Source organism: Nerophis ophidion, linkage group LG25 (genome assembly GCF_033978795.1).
Source record: "Nerophis ophidion isolate RoL-2023_Sa linkage group LG25, RoL_Noph_v1.0, whole genome shotgun sequence".
NCBI lineage: Eukaryota > Metazoa > Chordata > Actinopteri > Syngnathiformes > Syngnathidae > Nerophis > Nerophis ophidion.
The window spans coordinates 21,094,288-21,121,156 of NC_084635.1; the positions used below are offsets into that span (position 1 = coordinate 21,094,288).

Sequence of the window (26,869 nt, forward strand, 5' to 3'; positions counted from 1 at the left end):
ATTTTTTTTGAAAAATATTCTAAAAATAGTAACAATTTGAAAAATCCTTAATAAATATATTAATTGAATAATACTTCAACAAAATATGAATGTAAGTTCATAAACTGTGAAAAGAAGTGTTGACAGCTAGATATTTTGTGGACATGTTCCATAAATATTGATGATAATTATGTATATTTTTGTGAAGAAATGTTTAGCATTAAGCATCTCTATTACAATCCCCAAAGATTAAGTTGATGATTACTTCTATGTGTAGAAATCTTTATTTAGAATTGAATCACTTGTTTATTTTTCAACAAGTTTGTAGTTATTTTTATATCTTTTTTTCCAAATAGTTCAAGAAAGACCACTACAAATGAGCAATATTTTGCACTGTTATACAATTTAATAAATCAGAAACTGATGACATAGTGCTGTATTTGACTTCTTTATCTTTTTTTTTCAACCAAAAATGCTTTGCTCTGATTAGGGGGTACTTGAATTAAAAAAAAATTCACAGGGGGAAAAAAGGTTGAGAACCACTCTGGTATGGTATGGTATAAAAAGTTCATGATGGATTTATTAGACAATAAACAGTTGAAAGAGCTTTATTTATTACAGCATTACATATAGTAAAACTTAAGCAGTTAAAGAAGAAGACAAAATAATTGATAGAAAAAAAGGTAGAAAATAATCAACATCTGATTGCCGCTCTGAGTTTTGCAGAGCGTCCTCGAGGGTTGTCTCTAATGTCCTCTTTTTCCGGGATAATCACCTTTTTTTCTAAACAGTGCCAATAAACTCCTACGCCTTTTCTCTCCACGGACTTCTCCGTCCGCGTGCCTGGTCTCCCCAGGTCCAAGTGATTGGGATCGAGAGTCGACGAGTCCTCACCCCGCAGGAAACGTTTCACCAGGCGGTCCTCTAGTGAGTGAAACGTGATAACGCAGAGCCGTCCCCCAGACCGGAGCGCGTTCTGGGCGGCGCGCAGACCGGCCTGCAGTTGGTTCAGCTCGTCGTTCACAAAGATGCGCAGAGCCTGAAAGGTCTTGGTGGCCACGTGTGAAGGTCGCTGGAGTCGGTCCTTTCGTGCGTAGAGAGCGGCGGCAGGAAATGATCCTGTGGAGACAAAAAGCAAGAGGTAAGTGGTAGCCAGACCTCGTCGAGTTCCAGCAGGGAGACACCCAGGATTAAATATCAAATAAAATGATTTACCATGGGACCAAGACATCCATCCATTTTCTACCGCTTGTCGCGGGGGGTGCTGGAGCCTATCCCAGCTGCATTCGGGGGGAAGGCGGCGTACACCCTGGACAAGTTGCCGCCCCATCACAGGGCCAACACAGATAGACAGACAACATTCACACTCACATTCACACACTAAGGACCATTTAGTGTTGCCAATCAACCTATGGGCCAAAACATTTTGTCCCCAAATAAATAATGTGAGAAACACTATTGAATTAAAAAATGGATGCCAAGTACGAAGTTGGTGTCTGCTTGACCCTCCCCTCCCTGCTCATCATCGTTCTGGCCAACAAGAGTCCTAATGTAAAACACACGTTTCATTCAACATTTATACTGTAGGTCAGGCCCGGGCAATTATTTTGACTCGGGGGCCACATTTAGAGGACAAAATGTGTCTGGGGGGCCGGTATATCTCTTTAGAACAGGGGTAGGTAACCTATGGCTCTAGAGCCAGATGTGGCTCTTTTGATGACTGTATCTGGCTCTCCAATAAATCATAGCTGACATTGCCTAATAGGATAAGTAAAGAATAATTCCGCTGGTAATCACAGTGTTAAAAATAACGTTGACATTTTAAAACATTCTCATGCATTTTAATCCAACCATCCATTTTCTATCGCACCTGTTCAAGATGTCGCATTAATGGTAAGAAGTATTATATTTATTATTGGTTAGCTTTAGAATAACAATGTTAATAAAAATAATAAAGGACTTATTATACTTATTATGCACGCATTTAGTTGTATTCAGTGTTAAAGAATATCATATGGCTCTCACAGAATTTACATTTTGAAATATTTGGCTTTCATGGCTCTCCTGACCAAAAAGGTTCCCGACCCCTGATTTGGAGGAACACTAATACAAAACCTCACAATAATGTCTGATTGAATGCTAAAAACTGTATGACAGATCGTCTTAAAAAAACATAATGGAATTTTACATTTTCCTATGAAGGATAAAACACTGAATATTGACAAACTATGACAAACTTTCGATCAACATATTTTACAATCAAGTGCAATGCAACAAAAATGCAACAAACAGTGAAATATGAACGTGAAGGGTACAAAATAAACCCACATACAATCTTATTTACCTGATATCACTAAGCTTTGGAACTTTGTTGTGAAAATCTCCTTCCACGTCTGTGATAGATAGATAGCACTGTTATTGATTCCTTCAGGAAAATTAAAAAAAACATGTGGAAACGCTTGCCGATTGTATTGTACCAAATGTCCCGGCAAGAAATCTGCGTTCAAAGAACTCCGGCTTATTAGTGATTCCCAGAGCCCAAAAAAAGTCTGCGGGCTATAGAGCGTTTTCAATTTGGGCTCCAGTACTCTGGAATGCCCTCCCGGGAACAGTTAGAGATGCTACCTCAGTAGAAGCTTTTAAGTCCCATCTTAAAACACATTTGTATACTCTAGCCTTTAAATAGACCCCCTTTTTAGACCAGTTGAACTGCAGTTTCTTTTCTTTTTCTCCTCTGCCCCCCTCTTCCCTTGTGGAGGGGGGGTGGGGGGGGACACAGGTCCGTTGGCCATGGATGAAGTGCTGCCTGTCCAGAGTACTGTGCATCGGTTGGGGACATCTCTGCGCTGCTGACCCGTCTCCGCTTGGGATGGTCTCCTGCTGGCCCCACTATGGATTGGACTCTTGCTACTATATTGGATCCACTATGGACTGGACTCTCACTGTTATCTTGGATCCACTATGGACTGGACATTCACAATATCATGTTAGACCCGCTTGACATCCATTGCTTTCGGTCTCCCCTAGAGGGGGGTGGGGAGGTACACCCTGGACAAATCACCACCTCATCGCAGGGCCAACACAGATAGACAACATTCACACTCACATTCACACACTAGGGCCAATTTAGTGTTGCCAATCAACCTATCCCCAGGTGCATGTCTTTGGAGGTGGGAGGAAGCCAGAGTACCCAGAGGCAACCCACGCAGATGCAAACTCCACACAGAAAAATCCCGAGCCTGGGATTGAACCCAGGACTACTCAGGACCTTCGTATTGTCAGGCAGACGCACTAACTAACCCCTGTTACACCGTGCTGCCCTGCAGGTAGCTAATTAAAGTTTAAAAAATGTAAAGAACACACACTTGCTTTGTGGATGTCTGGAACATGGTTTGTCATGATCACAACATGCAGAAGACAGCGGGAGGCAGCTAGCAGGTAAAAAAGTGTCTAATGCTTAAACCAAAAAAAAAAAAAGGCGAATGCCGCTAAGAAAAAGCATTGAAGCATAGGGATGGCTATGCAAAACAAAACTAAAACTGAACTGACTGTAAAGTAAACAAAAACAGAATGCTGGACGACAGCAAAAACTTACAGCGTGTGGAGCAGCAGACGGCGTCCACAAAGTACAATCCGTACATGACGTGACAACCACCAACAAAATAGGAGCGCAAGACAAGAACTAAAACACTACACACAGGAAAACACCAAACAACTCATAATAAGTCACGGTGGGATGTGACAGGTCATGACAGGACACCTACTTTGAGGCGAGCTATAGCAGATGTCACCAACCTTTTTGAAACCAAGAGCTACTTCTTGGGTACTGATTAATGCGAAGGGCTACCAGTTTGATACACACTTAAATAAATTGCCAGAAATAGCCAATTTGCTGAATTTACCTTTAATAAATAAATCTATATACATAAAAAATGGGTATTTCTGTCGGTCATTCCGTCGTACATTTTTTTTTCTTTTTTTGTAGAGAATAAATGATGAAAAAAAAAACACTTAATTGAACGGTTTAAAAGAGGAGAAAACACGAAAAAAAATTAAAATTTAATTTTGAAACATAGTTTATCTTCAATTTCGACTCTTTAAAATAAAAAAAATCAAACGAAAAATATGAAGTAAAAACTAACTAATTTGTATCTTTTTGAAAAAAATAAAAAAAGAATTTATGGAACATCATTTGTAATTTTTCCTGATTAAGATTAATTTCAGAATTTTGATAACATGTTTTAAATAGGTTAAAATCCAATCTGCACTTTGTTAGAATATATAGCAAATTGGACCAAGCTATATTTCTAACAAAGACAAATAATTTCTTCTAGATTTTCCAGAACCAAAAATTTAAAAGAAATTCAAAATACTGTGAAATCACATTTAAATTTGATTCTACAGATTTTCTAGATTTGCCAGAATAATTTTTTTGAATTTTAATCATAATAAGTTTGAAAAAATATTCCACAAATATTCTTTGTCGAAAAAACAGAAGCTAAAATGAAGAATTAAATTAAAGTGTATTTATTATTCTTTACAATAAAAAAAATAAATTTACTTGACCATTGATTTAAATTGTCAGGAAAGAAGAGGAAGGAAAATAAAAGGTAAAAAGGTATATGTGTTTAAAAATCCTAAAATCATTTTTAAGGTTGTATTTTTTCTCTAAAATTGTCTTTCTGAAAGTTATAAGAAGCAAAGTAAAAAATTAAATGAATTTATTTAAACAAGTGAAGAACAAGTCTTTAGAATATTTTCTGGGATTTTTAAATTCTATTTGAGTTTTGTCTCTCTTAGAATTAAAAATGTTGAGCAAAGCGAGACCAGCTTGCTAGTAAATTAATAACATTTAAAAAACAGAGGCAGCTCACTGGTAAGTGCTGCTATTTGAGCTATTTTTAGAACAGGCCAGATGGCTGCTCATCTGGTCCTTACGGGCTACCTGGTGCCCGCGGGCACCGCGTTGCTGACCCCTGAGATATAGTGATGCATGCTTGGTTATGGTTTGATTTTATATCCAACAATTGCAGGAACGACTTTTTACTGTCAATATCGGCTGCTGAGTTTCACTTTTTTATGTTTTCTGCCAGTGGTGTGCCTCCGGATTTTTTTTCAATGAAAAGAATGTGCTTTGGCTCAAAAAAGGTTGAAAAACCATGGTCTATCCTATTCTTTCCTATCTGAGCTATTTTAAGTCACGACCCGGAGTGGCCCACCCCTCTACGACATTGAAGAAGACCTCCTGTGACCCTCTGCTTGCCCCTAACTCTCACATTTTCATGAATAATTCAATAACTGTACCCACTTGGCATCCATTGCAGCCGGTCACCCAGGACTGGAGTCGCCGCATCTGCGGCCCCTTCCCGAAGCCCTAGGTTTCTCTTTTTTCCCCCTTTCTGGGCTTTTTGAGTTTTTGTTTGCCCGAATGTGGGTTTGAGGCATTTGTGATTAAGGTCTATGTAAATAAACGTTGATCGACTGATAGAATTGTAACCTGATTTAACCTCCAAGATTGAAGAACCGCCAGAATACTGTCATAAAAAATATCGGACCTAACACTGTGTGCTGAGAAAAAATTCTTGCCCTTGGACAAACTTGTTAGAGCACCCCAGGTCTACATTTTTCCAACTGATAACAATGACCTCAGATTTAGGAGTGCTTATTATCCACCTGGCAGCATCACCCTTGGCAACGAACAGCACCAAGCAAATGCCAAAATTCCTCAGCCGGATGAGGAGCACACCCCCACCACCTTTGAAAGGAGATATTAAAACGTCTACCAAACTGGACTCCCTGTGCACCTAAAAAATAGAAGCAATTACGCATAGGACAGATGACAAACAACAAGTCTGACCTATGTTGAATTACAAACCCCGTTTCCACATGAGTTAGGAAATTGTGTTAGATGTAAATATAATCGGAATACAATGATTTGCAAATCATTTTCAACCCATATTCAGTTGAATACGCTACAAGGACAACATATTTGATGTTCAAACTCATAAACTTTTTTTTTTTTTTGGCAAATAATAATTAACTTTGAATTTCATGGCTGCAACACGTGCCAAAGTAGTTGGGAAAGGGCATGTTCACCACTGTATTGTATCACCTTTTTTTTAACAACACTCAATAAATGTTTGGGAAATGAGAAACTAATTGTTGAAGCTTTGAAAGTGGAATTCTTTCCCATTCTTGTTTTATGTAGAGCTTCAGTCGTTCAACAGTCCGGGGTCTCGGCTGTCGTATTTTACGCTTCATAATGCGCCACATATTTTCGATGGGAGACAGGTCTGGACTGCAGGCGGGCCAGGAAAGTACCCGCTCTCTTTTTTTACCAAGCCACGCTGTTGTAACACGTGTTGAATGTGGCTTGGCATTGTCTTGCTGAAATAAGCAGGGGTGTCCATTAAAAAGACGGCGCTTAGATGGCAGCATTTGTTGTTCCAAAACCTGTATGTACCTTTCAGCATTAATGGTGCCTTCACAGATGTGTAAGTTACCCATGCCTTGGGCACTAATGCACCCCCATACCAACACAGATGCTGGCTTTTAAACTTTGCGTCCGGATGACACAATGTTGAAGATTTCCAAAAATAATTTGAAATGTGGACTCGTCAGACCACAGAACACTTTTCCACTTTGCATCAGTCCATTTTAGATGATCTCGGGGCCAGAGAAGCCGGTGGCGTTTCTGGATGTTGTGGATAAATGGCTTTCACTTTGTATAGTAGAGCTTTAACTTGCACTTACAGATGTAGCGACGAACTGTATTTCGTGACAGTGGTTTTCTGAATTGTTCCTGAGCCCATGTGGTGATATCCTTTAGAGATTGATGTCGGTTTTTTATACAGTGCCGTCTGAGGGATTGAAGGTAAGGGTCATTCAATGTTGGTTTCCGGCCATGACGCTTATGTGGAGTGATTTCTCCAGATTCTCTGAACTTTTTGATGATATTATGGACCGTAGATGTTGAAATCCCTAACTTTCTTGGAACTGCACTTTGAGAAACGTTGTTCTTAAACTGTTTGACTAATTGCTCTCACGCAGTTGTGGACAAAGGGGTGTACCTCGCCCATTCCGTTCTTGTGAAAGACTGAGCATTTTTTGGGAAGCTGTTTTTATACCCAATCATGGCACCCACCTGTTCCCAATTAGCCTGCACACCTGTGGGATGTTCCAAATAAGTGTTTGATGAGCATTCCTCAACTTTATCAGTATGTATTGCCACCTTTCCCAACTTCTTTGTCACATGTTGCTGGGATCAAACTGTAAAGTTATTGATTGTTTGAAAAAAAAAATAGTTTATCAGCTTGAACATCAAGTATGTTGTCTTTGTAGCATATTCAACTGAATATGGGTTGAAAATGACTTGCAAATCATTGTATTCCGTTTATATTTACATCTAACACAATTTCCCAACCCATATGGAAGCGGGGTTTGTAAGCTGGTATAAACTCAAGCTCTTTGAAACCCAGAACAAGAGAAACAGTAAAAAAAAGTTGCAAATGTTAACCTGAACAAAATGACATATTTTCATTGCCGATAAGCTGCCTTAACGTCTCCCAGATGGCAACTATTGACACATGCTGACAAAATAAAGCGATTGAATAAATCCACGGCCATAGCAACTGGCACTAATATATTTATAATCATTAATGAGTCAACAACGGTCTTATTGAACAACAAGTGCAGGTCACTGTATCTCAGGATGTGAGAGAAGAGCAGCAGGACCCAACTGCAGGTCCATTCCATCCACCAGAGTCTCATTGCGGAGCAGATGGACGGCGGACACGGTGCTGACTGGCGAATGTGTCACTAAAACACTGAAGTCAGCGGAGCCAAATGCTTCTAATTCATGAATGCCATGTTCTTACTGCAAATGTTTTTTGTTGTCTTACCGTGTCGCTCAGCTGCCAACACTCACAATCTGCCCCTTCTCTACTTCTTGGAGATGTGCTCTCGATAAAAAGGAGCCGTTCTTGCGTTCCGATTCCCTTCAGGAATGTCAGTGAGCCTTGCTCATGAATGGAGGAATCCAAACATCACTGCTGAGGACCTTAAAGGCCTACTGAAACCCACTACTACCCACCACGCAGTCTGATAGTTTATATATCAATGATGAAATATTAACATTGCAACACATGCCAATACGGCCTTTTTAGTTTACTAAATTGCAATTTTAAATTTCCCGGGAGTTTCGTCTTGAAAACGTTGTGTAATGATGACGTGTACGCAAGACGTCACGGGTTTTTAGGAAGTATGAGCGCTGCGCACACACACAGCTAAAAGTCGTCTGCTTTAACGGCATAATTACACAGTATTTTGGACATCTGTGTTACTGAATCTTTTGCAATTTGTTCATTTAATATTGGAGAAAGTAGAAAGATGGAGTTGGGAAACTTTAGCCTTTAGCCACACAAACACACGTTGATTCCTTGTTTAAAATTCCTGGAGGTGAAACTTTCCTATGGATCAAGAGAACATGGATCCCGACCAGTGTTAATTTTGTTGCCGAAAAATTTTCGACATAATTATCGTCAACGACCTTTTTTTCCTGACTAAAACGAGACAATAACTCAATCAATCAATCAATGTTTATTTATATAGCCCTAAATCACAAATGTCTCAAAGGACTGTACAAACCATTACGACTACGACATCCTTGGAAGAAACCACATAAGGGCAAGAAAAACTCACACCCAGTGGGCAGGGAGAATTCACTGCCAGTGGGACGCCAGTGACAATGATGACTATGAGAAACCTTGGAGAGGACCTCAAATGTGGGCAACCCCCCCCCTCTAGGGGACCGAAAGCGATGGATGTCGAGCGGGTCTAACATGATGCTGTGAAAGTTCAATCCATAGTGGCTCCAACACAGCCGCGAGAGTTCAGTTCAAAGCGGATCCCAGACAGCAGCGAGAGTCCCGTTCACAAGAAACCATCCCAATCGGAGTCGGATCAGTAGCGTAGAGATGTCCCCAACCGATACACAGGCGAGCGGTCCATCCTGGGTCCCAACGAGCGGTCCATTCTGGGTCTCGACGAGCGGTCCATCCTGGGTCTCGACTCTGGACAGCCAGTACTTCATCCATGGTCATCGGACCGGACCCCCTCCGCAAGGGAGGGGGAGACAGAGGAGAAAAATAAAAGAAACTAAATAAAAAATAATTTACGTGGACTAAGACGATGACGAGGTGTATTGACATATTCGTCAACGAATAAAAACGAGACGAAAAAGTCTGCCAGAGACGAGATCCAATCGGAACTCATTTCGTTAGGAAGAGGCGGGAGGAGTTGGGAAGAGAACCAATCAGAGCGACGTGGTAAGGAAGTTACGTAAACAGAAAACAACATGTCAACGCCGGGGAGGAAGAGGAGAGAGGACATATGGGGAAATTTTATATTTGACGTCAAAGATAACAAGACGCAGTGTAAGAAATGCAGAGCGAGGATTACGGGGTAAAACACAACAAACTTGAAGCGACATTTACAGTCGAATCACCCAGAAATCCACACACAGGTAAGCATTTTCCACAACATACAACTCACTGCGATGAGGTGGCGACTTGTCCAGGGTGTACCCCGCCTTCTGCCCGATTGTAGCTGAGATAGGCGCCAGCGCCCCCCGCGACTCCAAAAGGGAATAAGCGGTAGAAATTGATGGATGGATGGACAACTCACTCGACGTTATCCCGTTTATTACACGGCTTACTCGTGAAATACTAAATTTGAGACATGATTTTCATCAAAATACGACTTGTATCTGTGATTTTTCCGCTGTTTTGCTTTGACTTTCAGAAATTGAAGGGAAAGTTTACATATTACCCTTTAGTCGACTAAATCTACTGTAGTTTTCGTCGCCTATAATCTTATGATATTTCGTCAACTAAAACTAGACTAAAACTAAAACATTTTAAATAACAAAATTATGACTAAAACTAAATTACATTTTAGTCAAAAGACTATGACTAAAACTAAATCAATTTTGCTGTCAAAATTAACACGGATCCCGACCACTTGTCAACCAGCAGGTTTCGATGAGAAAATTGTGGTAAAAAGTCGCTTCTTACCGGAGAAAAGCTGAGCTTGTGCCGTCCAAGAAGCTGCCGTTGACTCCCCTGAGACACTGCGCGTCAAGACACCCGTGGAGACACCCTTCCGACTATCAGGTAATATTTAACTCACTAAAACACTAGCAACACAATACAAACATAAGGGATTTCACAGAATTATCCTAGTAAATGTCTCTAAAAACATCGGAATCCGTCCCAATGCAATCGCGTTTTTTTTTTTTTTTCCCTAGTCCGTCGCTATCAATATCTTCAAACATGAATCTTTCATCCTCGCTATAATTAATGGGGAACTTGTCGTTTTCTCGGTCCGAATAGCACTTTTTGTTGGAGGCTCCCATTAAAAACAATGTGAATATATGAGGAGCCATCAACATGTGACGTCATCGTCTGCGACTTCCGGTAGAGGCAGGGCTTTTCTCTTAGCACCGAAAGTTGTGAACTTTATCGTGGATGTTCTCTACTAAATACTCTCAGCAAAAATATGGCAATATCAGGAAATGATCAAGTATGACACATAGAATGGACCTGCTATCCCCATTTAAATAAGAAAATCTCATTTCAGTAGGCCTTTAATTGCTATAAAACTACGGACTATGCATGAATAATGTTCTGTTGAAAGTAGCGAAGGTCACATTATTTGATTTTCTTTCCATCCATCCATCTGTTTTCTACCGCTTATACCCTTTGGGGTCGCGGGGGGCGCTGGAGCCTATCTCAGCTACAATCGGGCGTAAGGCGGCGTACACCCTGGACAAGTCGCCACCACATCATAGGGCCAACACAGATAGACAGACAACATTCACACTCACATTCATTTAGTGTTGCCAATCAACCTATCCCCAGGTGCATGTCTTTGGTGGTGGGAGGAAGCCGGAGTACCCGGAGGGAACCCACACAGTCACGGGGAGAACATGAAACTCCACTATGAAAGATCCCGAGCCAGGGATTGAACCCAGGACTACTCAGTACCTTCGTATTGTCAGGCAGACACACCAACCCCAGGTCCAACGTGCTGCCTATCTGTGTATCATCCATCCATCCATCCATTTCTACCGCTTATTCCCTTTGGGTTTGCAGGGGGCACTGGTGCCTATCCCAGCTACAATTGGGCGGAAGGCGGGGTACACCCTGTACAAGTCGCCACCTCATCACAGGGCCATCTGTGTATCCCTTGTTCATTAATTAGAAAATAAAATTAAATCGAAACATTCCCAGATGAATACAAAAAAACTTAACAGGCATCTAAACTGATTTTTTCTAACCTTACTGATATACCAAAATCGATGTATCATTCGGATCCGGAACGAATAATGAAAAAACAAGTTAAAGGCCTACTGAAACCCACTACTACCGACCACGCAGTCTGATAGTTTATATATCAATGATGAAATATTAACATTGCAACACATGCCAATACGGCCGGTTTAGTTTACTAAATTACAATTTTAAATTTCCCGCGGAGTTTCCCTGTTGAAAACGTTGCGGAATGATGACGCGTGTTTGTGACGTTATTGGTTGGAGGGGACATATTAGCCCAGCACCACTTACGGCTAAAAGTCGTCTCTTGTCATCACATAATTACACAGTATTTTGGACGTCTGTGTTGCTGAATCTTTTGCAATGTGTTCAATTAATAATGGAGACTATAAATAAGAATGCTGTTGGTGGAAAGCGGTGGATTGCAGCTGCCTTTAGCACCGAAACACAGCCGGGGTTTCTTTGTTTGTTGTGAGGCTTTAACACAGAGCGGTCAAGCGAACATGTTTCTCTACGTCAACCAGCAAGTTTTTGGATGGGAAAATTGTGATATTAAGTCCGCTCTTACCGGAGACTTTAGCGGATTATGCGACTTCCTCCTGCAGCTCAAAAAGGCAGCTGTGATCTTGGCTCCTGTGAGAGACACTGGCGTTCACCGCGGCCATCCGACTTTCAGGTATGACTTTACAGTCTCACTAAAACACTATTAAAACAATAAGCGGATAAGGGATTTTCCAGAATTATCGTTGTAAATGTGTCTAATTACATCTAAAACGGTCCCACTGCCGCCGCCTCGAGCCGTCGCTTTTTTTTTTTTGTGCTTCACTCTAATTCTTTTCATCCACGAATCTTTCATCCTCGCTCAAATTAATGGGGAAATTGTCACTTTCTCGGTCCGAATAGCTCTTGCTGCTGGTGGCCATGATTATAAACAATGTGAGGATGTGAGGAGCTCTACAACCAGTGACGTCACGCGCACATCGTCTGCTACTTCCGCTACAGGCAAGGCTTTTTTATTAGCGACCAAAAGTTGCGAACTTTTTCGTGGATGTTTTCTATAAAATCCTTTCAGCAAAAATATGGCAATATCGCGAAATGATCAAGTATGACACATAGAATGGACCTGCTATCCCCGTTTGAATAAGAAAATCTCATTTCAGTAGGCCTTTAATATTTCATTTTTTTCTGTTATGGTTTTATTTTGAAAAATTATTGAACAAATAATACACAGATTTTGAAATGTCTTGACAAAATGACATGTTGGCCGTAAAATGGCGATATCCCACATTTTCATCGGTTGTTCAGAGGCAATACAAGAAAATAGAAAATCTCGAAAAGTGGTTTTCGACATAGAAGAAACCAAAACGAGCCACTTCCTTGTGACTTCCACGGTACACATAATCAATCAATCAATCAATGTTTATTTATATAGCCCTAAATCACAAGTGTCTCAGAGGGCTGCACAAGTCACAACGACATCCGCGGATCAGCGCCCTCATAGGGACAAGGAAAAACTCACAACCCTGTGGGACGTTGATGAGAATGACTATGACAAACCTTGGAGAGGACCGCAAATGTGGGTAAGCCCCCCTCACCCCTCTAGGGTAGACCGGTGCAATGGACGTTGAGTGGGTCTAACATAATATTGTGAAAGTCCAGTCCATAGTGGATCTATCATAATAGTGAGAGTCCAGTCCATCGTGGATATAACATAAAAGTGAGAGTCAAGTCCACAGTGGATCTAACATAATATTGTAAAAAGTCCAGTCTGTTGTGGATCTAACATAATAGTGAGAGTCCAGTCCATTGTGGATCCAACATAATAGTGAGAGTCCAGTCCATTGTGGATCTAACATAATAGTGAGAGTGCCAATATTATTATTGGCAGTCCAATAATAATATTAGACTGCCAATATTATCGGCCGATAAATGCTTTAAAATTAACGGTATCGGTTTCAAAAAGTAAAATTAATGCCTTTTTTAGGGGTACATATCTGGTAAAACACGGACGTAGGGGGAAGTACAGAGCAGATGCGTCTCCCAATCAGCAGCCCCCCCACCCTCTCCCATCTCCAACACACAACACAGGAGTTGACGACTGTAGCATGAGAGGTTTACTGGCGACGCTTGATGACCTCATCAAACCGCCGCGAGCGGAAAATAACAACAACAAGAGTGTGTTGTTGCCGGTGCTGTAGCCGTGGCTAACAAGCGAGCTCGCTCGATGACTGACTAACGACACCATGTTTATGGTTTGGGATTATTTTAAAGTGTTTCTGACGGACAAAAAAATGGCAATTTGCAATGACTGGTTGGTTATGCGAGGAGGAACCAAGACGTCTTCCTTTAATACGAGCAATATGATCCCCCACCTCTTCAAGAATCATAAGGAGATACACGATGATTACAAGCGGGAAGATGGATGAAAAGTAAACACGGATAAAAATAAGTACTCCACAGTTGTCGCTCAAAGGCGCCGCAGAGAAAAAACAAAAATACAACAAAAAACACCCCAGGGCGAAAGTTCACGTTGTGGTCAGGGAGAACGCACGCAGTATTGCAAAAGCTACGGTGGAGTTTGGTGTGGCTAGTCTGCCCTGCATGGTGCACACTTTGCAGCTTGCAGTGAACGGAGGTGCCCTCTCTCAATGCAGAATTTCAGAAGCTCTGGCTGACTGAGGCCACTTCAAGCACTCCCCACTAGCTTGCAGCACATTTGCGTTACTCATACAAATACAAATATGTTAGAGCAGGGCAGTTTATCATTTTCTGTCATACAGTATACCAGGCAGTCTTGCACTAAAGGAGGACTATCAATCAAGGCCCAGGGGCCACATGTGGCCCGTTAAAATTTTCAATCTGGCCCGACGGACATTTCCAAATAATTTTTTTAGATCTTTAAGATGGAAAGTGTAGCTGCCATTATAATGTGCAGTCATGTTTTCTAATGACCGTAAGTCTTCAACTGTACAAAGTATTTCAATGGTTGGAATCTGCGCTTATGGATTATATACCAGTTACTATGGTAATTTAATTAGTTACTATGGTCATCTAATTAGTTAATATGGTAATCTACGTCACAGCAGCTCAGACGAGGCACCAAGCAGTGTGGTAGCGTAACACAGAAGAAGTTTTTCACAACAAAGTTCTAAAGCTTAGTGATATATCAGATTGTAGGTGGGTTTAATTTGTACTCTTTGCGTTCATATTACACTGTTTGTTGCATTTTTGTTGCGTTTCACTTGATTGTAAAATATGTCGATTGAAAAAGGTGTGACATTCATATTTTGTCAATATTCAGTGTTTTCTCCTTCATAGAAAAATGAGAAATTCCATTAGTTTTTTTAAGGCGGTCTGTCATTACGTTTTTAGCATTGAATCAGACATTATTGTGAAATTTTGTGTTAGTGTCCCTAAAAATAGATATACCGGCACCCAGACAAATTTTTTTTTTCCAAATGTGGCCCCTGAGTCAAAATAATTGCCCAGGCCTGCTCTGGACTGAAGCTGTGTGCCTTCATTGTTTTTGTAGCTGTTGTTTTGAGGCATGTTTAAAAAAAATTGAAAAATAATGCACTTTGTGAAAGTCAAAGTATAATATTTCCCATAGGCGTCGTGAGTATCAGGATTATCTCAGGGAGAGCATGTCCCAAATTGCAAGCTGCTGTTTTGAGGCATGTAAAAAAAACTAATGCACTTTGTGACTACAATAATAAATATGGCGGTGCCATGTTGGCATTTTTTTTCCATAACCTAAGTTAAAGTTGTTTTCTTATTTTGGAAAACCTTGTTACATTGTTTAATGCATCCAGCCGGGCTTCACAAATTAGGCATAATAAAGTGTTAATTCCATGACCTTATATATCGGTATCAGTTCACTGCAAAAACTGAAATCTAAGTAAGATTAAATATTTCAAATAAGGGTGATATTTGCTTATTTTCTGTCTGATAAGATAATTCTTCTCACTAAGCAGATTTTTACTTGTTTTAAGGGTTTTGGTCCTAAATGATCTCAGTAAGATATTACAGCTTGTAGCTGAAATTTTATGACCTATATTGGGAAAAACATGCTTGAAACAATTTTTGTCCAAATGTCCAAAACACACCCAGTAATGGTGCACAGGAAGGCGGGGAAGAAGAGGTGAGAAAAGGCGGCCAAAATGTTCAAAAGTCCAAATTGTGTCCTAAATACCTCCCCGGGGTTCCAGTCCACACAAGACTCGGGATGCAAAAAATGTCCAAAACGCACCCAGCAAAGTCCCACGGCGAGGAGTGATAAAAGTTGGAAAAGTCGCCAAAAGTCCCCAAAATTTTCAAAATATCTACCCGGGTTTGAACCCGGGTGGGATTTTTGAACATTTTACCGACTTTTCTCACTTTTCTCCCCGCCTTCCCGTGTTGCTGGGCGAGTTTTGGACATTTTGGGCAACCCGGCCAGCGGCGGGGCTTGCGGGACTCGAACCTGGGTAGATATTTTGAACATTTTTGGGACTTTTCCAACTTTCATCCCCATTCCCCATTGGACTCGGTTGGGTGTGTTATGGACATTTTGGGCATCCCGGGACTTGCGCGGCCATACATAAGATTTTATGTTCGAGTGTGAATGTGAATGTGAATGTTTTCTGTCTATCTGTGTTGGCCCTGCGATGATGTGGTGACTTGTCCAGGGTGTACACCGCCTTCCACCCGAATGCAGCTGAGATAGGCTCCAGCGACCCCCGTGACCCCGAATGGGACAAGCGGTAGAAAATGGATGGATGGATGTTTTACTTATTTTAAGGGTTTTGGTCCTAAATGATCTCAGTAAGATATTACAGCTTGTTGCTGAGAATTGATGACCTATATTGAGTAAAACATGCTTGAAACTATCAAGTGTTGCAACGCTGTGTCATCAACACTCACAAGTATAAAACTACTTTTTTAAAGTAATAATTTCTTATTTCAAGCATGTATAAAAAAATCATGACTTTCACACAATTGTGTCTCATATTAAAGGCCTACTGAAATGAGATTTCAGTAGGCCTTTATTCTATGTGTTATACTTGATCATTTCGCGATATTGCCATGTTTTTGCTGAAAGGATTTAGTAGAGAACATCGACGATAAAGTTCGCAACTTTTGGTCGCTAAAAAAAAAGCCTTGCCTTTACCGGAAGTTATGACCTATATTGGGTAAAACATGCTTGAAAGAATTTTTGTCCAAATGTCCAAAACACACCCAGCATTGGTGCACAGGAAAGCGGGGAAGAAGAGGGGAAAAGGCGTCCAAAATGTTCAAAAGTCCAAATTGTGTCCAAAATACCTCCTCAAGTCGTTTATAATGTGAGCCTCCAGCAGCAGGAGCTATTTGGACCGAGAAAGCGACAATTTCCCCATTAAATTGAGCGAGGATGAAAGATTCGTGGATGAGGAAATTTAGAGTGAAGGCCTACAAAAAAAATAAATAAAATAAAGGCGAGGGCAAATGAGAGCGATTCAGATGTTTTTAGTCACATTTACTAGGATAATTCTGGGAAATCCCTTGTCTTTCTATTGTGTTGCTAGTGTTTTAGTGAGTTAAAGAGTGCCTTAAAGTCGGAGGGGTGTGGACACGGGTGTTTTGATGCCAGAGTCTCTGAGAGAAGTCACGGCAGCAGGAGGACGCTGGCTCCGCTGATCTCCGGTAAGAGGCGACTTATTACCACCATTTTCTCACTGAAAACTGCCGGTTGACATGTAGTCGTGATCCATGTTCGCTTGACCGCTCTGATCCATAGTAAAGCTTCACCTCCGGGAATTTTAAACAAGGAAAGATCGTGTGTTTGTGTGGCTAAAGGCTAAAAGCTTCCCACCTCCATCTTTCTACTTTGACTTCTCCATTATTAATTGAACAAATTGCAAAAGATTCAGCAAAATGTCCAAAATACTGTAATTGCGCTAGGAAAAGAGACGACTTTTAGCCGTGTGTGGTGCTGAGCTAATATGTCCCCTCCAACCAATAACGTCACAAACACGCGTCATTATTCCGCGACGTTTTCAACAGGAAACTCGCAGGGAAACTTAAAATTGTAATTTAGTAAACTAAAAAGGCCATATTGGCATGTGTTGCAATGTTAATATTTCATCGTTGATATATAAACTATCAGACTGCGTGGTGGGTAGTAGTGGGTGTCAGTAGGCCTTTAAAAGAGATGACAGCCAAATGGACTTTGCTGTTTTATTTTCAATGAAACAATAAAAAAGATGTAATTGTATAGTTGTACAGTTGTTATTAGTGAGAATATACCTATTTTAAGGTATTTTTGGGTTAATTTAGGTTAGCTAATTTTACTTGTTTTGGAAAGTCTTGACGAGCCAAATTTTCTTGTTCTATTGGCAGAAAATTTTGCTCAGTTCAAGGAAAATACCCCTTATTTTTGTGGGTTTTTTTCTTGTTTTTGAACACTGACTTTTTGCAGTGTTGATATCGGAATCGATAATTAAGAGTTGGACAATATCGGAATATCAGCAAAAAAGCCATTATCGGACATCTCTAATTTAAATAGTTCAATAGAATCAACTGTAGGACATTGTAATGCAAATTTTTTTAATGATATTGTTATTAATGTTAATAAATAAACTTTGACAGCCATATTGCAAAATATGCCGACATTTAATATTAGCTGAAAAATAATTTAAAATAAATCAAGTGTTTTTAGATTAATTGATATGGTTCAAGGTTGTGGGATAGCCGCCCCTCAATTGAAAATTAAGGATGACGTTTATTATCCATTCAGGTAAATAAAATATTATTTTGTACCAGCAGAAGTAGCCTGCTATGCCAGTCTAGTGCTTTTCCTAAACATTGGTTGTGGGGAAGTAAAATAGTTTTCAGCAGGCCTGTGCAAGGCCTTTAAGAGAAACTGCAATAAATAGAGAAGTGAGTGATGTGGCATTTCTCTCCTCCTGCACTAAACAGCCGAAGGTGTGAGTCATACTGCAATCAATACAATGCCTGCACAGAGAAGCCCAGCCCTAGTCTGGCCTCGCCGAGCCATGTGCTCTCTCTTTAATTCATCTTTCAAAGTTCCCAGAAACACATCCATGGAGAATAGGGGAGATTAGATAGAGTGCAAAAACATCAACAATGTGTACACAACGAAACCTTTCCTACACTGTGTATTATTGTTGTCTTTCATTTGCATTTTGGAGAAACTCGTGTTTGTTGATGTGGGCAAGCAAATACATTCAACAGTCAACTGCGGAATGCTAGGAACAAGACATACAGTATGTACAGTATACATTATAGTCCAAAGCGAGTCGGCTTTATGCTTTTACAGCCTTTTGTCTGGTCTCGGGACCGGTGTTCTGACAAAACATGGCCCGATAGTTGTGTTGCGCATGTACTCGCTACTGTACAGGTGTAAATGTTTAAATATGTTTTAAATGTTCGAATAGTAGGGGTGTAACGGTACGTGTATTTGTATTGAACCGTTTCGGTTCGGTGCGGAGGAATACCGAACGAGTTCCACACGAACATATGAAGTAGTCGCCTAAGCTAAAGTCTTAACAAGCAGCTCCGCTCCGTTCTCCCTCTGTCTCCTGCAAAGCACCCAGCATTGTCCCACCCACACAACCATCTGATTGGTTACAACAGTAGCGGTAACAAGCCAATCAGCAGTGCGTATTCAGAGTGCATCTAGTCAGCGCTTCAGCGTCGAGCAGATAGCCGTTTAGCATGGGAGCAACGGACACTCCCCAAGTTATACTTAACACTTTCAAGTCAACTACTTTCTAAACATCACTATGAGCCCGTTGATCTTCTAGAAACTCGCAGTCCTGGCTGTAATTGAAGGCTAGTTAACTTTTAGCGTAAGGTTAGCTTATTTTGTGGTGTGTGCGTGTGTGTGTTACGGAAGTGTGTTGAAGCAGCAAAAAAGGACATTATGTTAAATGAAGAGTTTCTGTCTCTGAGAGTGTATATAACAATGTAAGTGCATCATAAAGCCTACATGAAATCCATGGTGTTTAGGGATGAATAGTCTCTCCTATTGCTATTGTACAATTTTTTCAGCTATAGTTACATTAATCATTAGTAATGTAGCAGCCTTGTTTTGAATGGCAGGGTCCCTGCTATCACATGTTGATACAAATATAACATTTACATAATAAAACTCCTGCAATGAAGTGGCGACTTGTCCAGGGTGTACACCACCTTCCGCCCGATTGTAGCTGAGATAGGCGCCAGCGCCCCCCGCGACCCAAAAAAGGGAATAAGCGGTAGAAAATGGATGGATGGATGGATAGTAAAAGTCAACTACAGGCTTCCCCAATGCTGCAATAAATTAAGCATGATGAGTTGACTTGTAACTGTTTAATGTTGCACTTTTTATACGTAGAAGAAAAGTTGTGTTATTTTATTTCATCTAAGCAACAACTTGAGGCAGTTTAATGTGGATAGAATTATTATAGTGTTCCCAATGTTAAAAGGATCACATCATTGTTTACAAATTTGGTAAATAAATAACCAAAACATTTATATTTTGTTGTTTTCTTACTGTACCGAAAATGAACCAAACCGTGACCTCTAAACCGAGGTACGTACCGAACCGAAATTTTCGTGTACCGTTACACCCCTATCTAATAGTGTGGATTTCCCCCGATAATCAAGCGGTCAAACTAACGTCAAAGTAGATAATGCTGTATAAATTAGTGATCGACATCGTCACATTAAGATCATAACCTATAACAATTTCCTTGTTGAATAGGTTGTAGTGTAAAACGTGTGGACGAAATGACAACTACCGTATTTTTCAGACTATGAGGCGCAATTAAAATCATTTCATTTTCTCCAAAATTGACAGTGCACCTTATAACCCGTTGCGCCTAATGTACGGAATAAGTCTGGTTGTACTTACCGACCTCGAAGCAATTTTGATGGTAGTCACACATAAGAGATATGTGTAGACTGCAATATGACGCCTGTAAACAACACCAAAACTTTAAATGTTCTATTGAAAATAAAGAACATTACACACGGCACAAAAAAATCTGTCAAAATGTTTTAGTACGACTTTGAAGCCGCACCGCTTGATGGACTGTCGGCCCATTACATCTACCGTAGTCAGAGATACAGGTATTACTATGGTGTGTGTATAAGGACAGCAAAATAGCACCCATTAGCAGACATTATCTGGCCTTTTGTTTCGTAATATCATGCAAACCAACTTTTCTTACCTTCTGGTACCTGCTGATGTGTATTTGAGATCTGCATCAGTCCTGAAAATGTGTGCATGTCCACCACTGTAGTCCGTGGCGACATCGTAGTCTGTAAGCTTCTTCTTCTCTGCTGCTGCCATTTCTAATATAAAGCAGCGTAATGTTCTACTTTCTATGCTATGGAAGCGCTAAAAATTAACGGTTTAGTGGGTTTACATAATTCACCCACAGAACTTTAGTTATTAGAGAGTGCCGATCGGATGGTTTTTCAGGGGACAGAGGGGTTTAATTATGTTTTTTTTTTTTTCTTTATTTCCTGTCAGCGCGTTTCCTGCTTTACTCCCTGAGCGCTGTTTCCCCTCAGCTGCGGCTGATTAGCACCTGGTCACACCTGGCGTCAATCAGCCAGTGGCACCTGGCCACACCTGGTGTCAATCAGCCAGCTGCTATTTAAACCTGCTTTGTCCTCCAGTCAGTGCTGTAGTATTGTCATTGTCGCTGTATGCCGTAAGCTGTTCCTGTTTGCTGGTTCCTGATAGCTATTTGGAGTTTGCTGACTCCTAGCTCCTTGTTTCTTGTTTTCCTGTTAGTCATATCCTGTTAGCCGTTAGCTGCTTCCAGTTTTTGTGTTTGCTGGTTCCTGGTGTCTGGTTTGTGTTTTTTTTCTTATTTTGGACATAGAATCATGTTTTCCTGCACCAAGCTCGCCGTCTTTGCATCTTGGGGTTCGTCACCAACTCTTTGTGACAGAATACTCCAGCCTAAAACGAACCCCGTGGAGATTTTAATGGCACAGAGGCTTGACGCGATTCTATATATATTCTATATATATAACTCGATATTTTTTCCGTAAAGTAAAAACACAAAACAGCTCTAGTTACTTGAGATACTAAGTATGTCGTTATTTTGTCTTAGTAAGTCAATATTTACTAAGTCCAAAAAGTCTAAGTAAGTCAATATTTACTAAGTCAAAATAATGACTAAGTCAAATTAATGCCTTACTTTAAACAAGCGTTTGCAATAAAAATGAAAAAAAAAAAAAAAAGTAGTACAATAGCAATAGGAGAGACTATTCATCCCTGAACACCATGGAGTTCATGTTTGGTTACATGCTAATCAGATTGTCGTGTGGGTGGGACAATGATGGGTGCTGCAGAGACGTACTGACAGAGGCAGAGGCAGTACGAAGCATTGCAGCTTGTTAAGACTTTAGCTTAGCACCAAATAATAATATAAATACATTTAATTAAATCAAATAGAAATAAGGCATCAAGAGAAGTATCCCGCACTTCTCTTTTGTAAAGTAAATCTGAACAGCTGATATGGGCATCTACATCAACTATACGATTTGCCTGAGAAGCTGGACAGGACAAAAAATATATATATATATATATATATACATATATATATATATATATATATATATAGAGTATATATACATATATATATATTTTTTTTTTTAAGACTTTAGTTTAGGCGGTGGCTCTTTGTTGTCAAGGCGGTCACTTTAACAACAAAACGCTGCTGGAAATCCTGACTCTTGTTGACAAAGACGACAATGTCTGGAGAGAAAAAGGAGGAAAGGGGAGAGCAACGCGGACTCCGCCTTCTTACTTTGTTGTGTTTCTCACCTTCTTTATCAAAGTGGGTTAATAGTAAACATTTTTGGCCACAGTTGTGCTCAGTCCAAGAAAAAATAAGCAGGCTTTTTTGTACGGTCACTTATTATGCGTTATGCGTTCGATTGCGTTATGCGTTCGATTGTCCGCCGCCATTGTTTGGTACAACCAAGACGGTATACGAAACCCGGGACTAATTTTTTTACAAAATATTTTGTCAAAAACCTAATCATACAAAAAATTGAGGCAAAGTACCAACCTCTGTATTTTCCTCTTTTAAATTGAATTGTTCTTGTCAGCATTTTTGTGCACTGGTGGTCACGGAGTGCTCCTTGCTTCAATTACGACCCGGGCAGTTTTTTTAATAAGCAAAACCAGTGATATTTTTCAGAAGAAATCAAACAGTGCTTTTACACACACCTTTTCTCTCCCATGGAGACGCTGACGCACACACAGCTTATTGACTGCAGCATTTCAATCATCCGACGCCTCAGATCTTGGAGGCATAAAACCAAAAGCCCAAAAAAAATCAGCTAAGAAAATATTTGCATGCGTGGCTTTGTGCAAAAAAAAATGTGTGTGAGCGTGTGTGTTTGCAAGAGTGTCACGTGCGTATCAGCAGAAGACGAGGAGAGAATGCGTGATAGTCTATCAACAGACGAAAAATAGAAAATATCGTATTTTTCTAACCATAGGGCGCATTAAAGAGGTCATATGATTTTTTAAAATACATTTAAAAGGTGGTCTGCATAACATGTAGTGGTCTTTTTTTGGTTATGTTTTACAGACCATCTTCAAGCCGCTTTCTAAACATCTTTCAAAGATGTGCCGTTTTTTGGGATGTGCCTCCACTTTGACAGCTTCTTCTCCCCGTCGTCTTTTGCTGTACCGGTAGATTTTAGCGCTTCCATAGTGAGTCTACTGACAGATATACAGTAAGTTAGAAGTGTACGCTACTTTATGTTAGAAATGGTAACAGCGAAGGATGATTGCCCCACAACAGGAGGCTAGAGAAAAAGAAGGAGCTTTTTGACGACAATGGCGGATCCGCGCAAATTTCCGGGACTTACGTGGATCCCAAACACACAAAAGCAGGTACCCATAGGTAAGAGAAGTTGGTTCTGCATAATATTGCACAACAAAATGCCGGATAAAACATTTCCTAATAGGTGCCATTTTGGTGTCCTTACACACACACCATAATAAGACCCGTATGTTGCAGTACAGTACGTCTGATAACCGCAGCCGTAAAGCGATGGGGCTCCGTAGCTTACCAAAGTCAAAGTAAGACATCGGATCCAGATCCACCAGTGTACAAAAACCAGCCTGCGGTAAGGCTCAAGTTAAAAAAAACATTTTTTTTTTTTTAATTTTAAATTATTATTATTATTTTAAATCTGTCCTTTCTAATCCATTTTCTACTGCTTGTTACTCTCAGTGTCACCTACAGTAGCAGCTCAAGCAATGCATTTTGTCATCGATAACTTGACATCAGCAAAGTGCGCGCTCTTTCAGTATATATATATATATATATACACACACATATATATATACACACACATATATATATATACACACATACATATATATATATATATATATATATATATATATATATATATATATATACATATATATATACACATATATATATATATATCCATCCATCCATTTTCTACCGCTTATTCCCTTTGGGGTCGCTGGTGCCTATCTCAGCTACAATCGGGCGGAAGGCGGGGTACACCCTGGATATATATATATATATATATATATATATATATATATAGGCCCTGTGATGAGGTGGCCACTTGTCCAGGGTGTACCCGCCTTCCCCCGGTTGTAGCTGTATATATATATATATATATACATATTTCCCCTAGAGGGGGAGGGGGGTTGCCCACATATTCTCTCCTCTCCAAGGTTTCTCATAGTCATCATTGTCACCGACGTCCCACTGGGTGTGAGTTTTCCTTGCCCTTATGTGGGCTCTACCGAGGATGTCGTTGTGGTTTGTGTTGTGGTTTGTGCAGCCCTTTGAGACACTAGTGATTTAGGGCTATATAAATAATCATTGATTGATTGATATATATATTTATAAATATATATACACACAGCCCGGCCCCCAGCCAAATTGTTTTTGGGGCAGTACAGCTCTGTTGGTGGAATGGCCGTGCCAGCAACTTGAGGGTTGCAGGTTTGATCCCCGCTTCCGCCATCCTAGTCACCTTCCGTTGTGTCCTTAGGCAAGACACTTTACCCACCTGCTCCCAGTGCCACCCACACTGGTTTAAAATGTAACTTAGATATTGGGTTTCACTATGTGAAAGTGCTTTGAGTCACTAGAGAAAAGCGCTATATAAATATATTTCACTTCACTTTTAACCCAATGCAGCCCCCGAGTCAAAACGTTTGGGGACCCCTATTTTACATTCTCAATGGAGCACGTTTTGGTGATGCTTTCTTACTAGCATCATTTATTGAACAGGCGTCAACCTGCAGTCCACACAAATCTCCCATGTACCAAATAAAATCGCTTCGAGGTCGGTAAGCACAACCAGAATTAATAAATAAATTAAGCGCACCGGGTAATAAGGCGCACTGTCGAATCTTGAGAAAATGAAAGGATTTTAGGAGCGCCGTATAGTCTGAAAAATATAGCATATCTATTCAAACGGGGCTTTATGATAAGAAATTGACCAAATGTTTCAAGCTCATCCGTCTTTGTCGTTGCTGTCTTTAAACAGGAAAGGGAACGCAAACAGAAGAGCAGACAGTGACAAATATCATAGTGCAAGCGATTTGGAATTTCCCACTGGGAGAAAGGCTTTTAACTCAGCTTGTTTTATTTTCTGCTAAAGCCTCCAGAAAGCCGCGGGAATTATTCAGGTTCATGTCTCGCTACCTGCTACCACACCGGCCAGCTGCTGCGTCCGGGTGATGGGCTTGACCCGGCGTGCCTCCACAATGGCCAAAGCTATTTTCCAAGCCCGCCTCTCCTCCCCGTATGCGGTGAGGATAGAAGTGAGCGCCTGTTGATCTAAGGTATTCACCACGTCAGCAGCACAGGGCATGTCGGCGAACCTACGCACAAAAGGAAGACCAATTAAAGTCGGCGACGTCACGTCCTCGCTGACAGCAGTGGATCCTGCCATGAGTGCCACGGAGCTGAAAAGCTTCATGGCTGAAAATGATTTGTGAGGGATCCAGGACAGCGCATGGTGATGTTACGTTAGGTGGGAAGCTGCAGATCCAATCCAATCAATCCAATCCACTTTATTTATATAGCACATTTAAACAACAATAACGTTTCCAAAGTGCTGCACAGCCATGTTAAAAACAATATTAAAAAAACAATATTATGCTTCACCAATGACTGAATAAAAACAAAAAATAAATAAATATAAAACCAATATAAAACAACAATATGAAAACAAATATGATTAAAAACTATTTTAAAGGGTAAAATCAATTAAAACAGTAAAATAGAAATGCTGAAATGTGTTGTCATGCAAGACATGATAACACCTACAGAAAAAAAATTGTTCCATATAAATTCAGTTTTTTCTGAGGCAGAGTTTAATGTAGTTTTTTCATTTAGTTTCAGTCAGTCCTTTGACTAAAATGCATTCTCGCCCTGTGAATATTTCTGTAATTCAAGTACCCCCTAATCAGAGCAAAGCATTTGTTGGTTAAAAAAAAGAGATAAATAAGTAAAATACAGCACTATGTCATCGGTTTCTGATTTATTAAATTGTATAACAGGGCTCATTTGTAGTGGTCTTTCTTGAACTACTTGGAAAAAATAAAATAAAAATAACTAAAAACTTGTTGAAAAATACACAAGTGATTCAATTATAAATAAAGATTTCTACACATAGAAGTCATCATCAACTTAAAGTGCCCTTTTTGGGGATTGCAATGGAGTTCCATCTGGATTCATGAACTTAATTCTATCATGGCATATTCTGGTTTTGGTTCTGTTTTTGTATCTCGTCTTGTTATGTGACTTCCTTAGTTCCTGGTGGCACTTCCTGTTTTGTTTCGTTGCCTGGTTACGCATTTAGTGTCACCTGTTTCTTGTTTTTCGTCGCGCACCTGCCTCCTAATTTCTGCCTGTATTTAAGCCTGCCTTTGTTTTCCATTCGGTTTCGCAGTGTAAAAACTTGCTTCCGTGCAACAGGTGACGTCGCTATCCCGCATTTAGGTAATTACCGTTTTCTGGACTTGATTAGCTTACATGCTATTCCATGGTCTATGTCTATGTCCCTAGCTTACATGCTAGCGCTTTTTGTTCGTTTTGTCTATAGTGCCTATGTGCAAGTCTTTTTGATCGTAGTCTATTTTTGTAGTTGTAAATAAATCATTATCCTTACCTTCACGCTGTGTTCCATCTCCGCTTGCACTTCGAGAGAACGCACATGCACCACAATGCCAGCCAAACGTCACAAATTCTAAACATTTCTTCACAAAAAATTTATCTTTGACATCAATATTTATGGAACATGTCCACAAAAAATCTAGCTGTCAACAATGAATATTGCATTGTTGCATTTCTTTTCACAATTTATGAACTTACATTCATATTTTGTTGAAGTATTATTCAATAAATATATTTATAAAGGATTTTTGAATTGTTGCTATTTTTAGAATATTTTTTAAAAATCTCACATACCCCTTGGCATACCTTCAAGTACCCCCAGGGGTATGCGTACCCCCATTTGAGAACCCCTACTTTAGTCATCTCCAATTATTTAATTTTAGG

General features: G+C 40.2%; 1 protein-coding gene across 2 annotated transcripts in view; it reads right to left on the reverse strand.

The window, feature by feature from the left end:
* Positions 1-571: 571 nt before the first annotated feature.
* mettl15 (methyltransferase 15, mitochondrial 12S rRNA N4-cytidine) overlaps positions 572-26,869 on the reverse strand; it is a 157,039-nt gene continuing 130,741 nt past the window's right edge. For both annotated transcript variants that reach the window (XM_061886996.1, XM_061886997.1), the window contains exons 5-6: positions 25,010-25,188; positions 572-1,098 (exon numbers count right to left, since the gene is read on the reverse strand). In XM_061886996.1, coding sequence (XP_061742980.1) covers positions 674-1,098; positions 25,010-25,188 — 604 coding nt within the window. In that variant the 3' untranslated portion in view covers positions 572-673. The remainder of the gene's footprint in view (positions 1,099-25,009; positions 25,189-26,869) is intronic.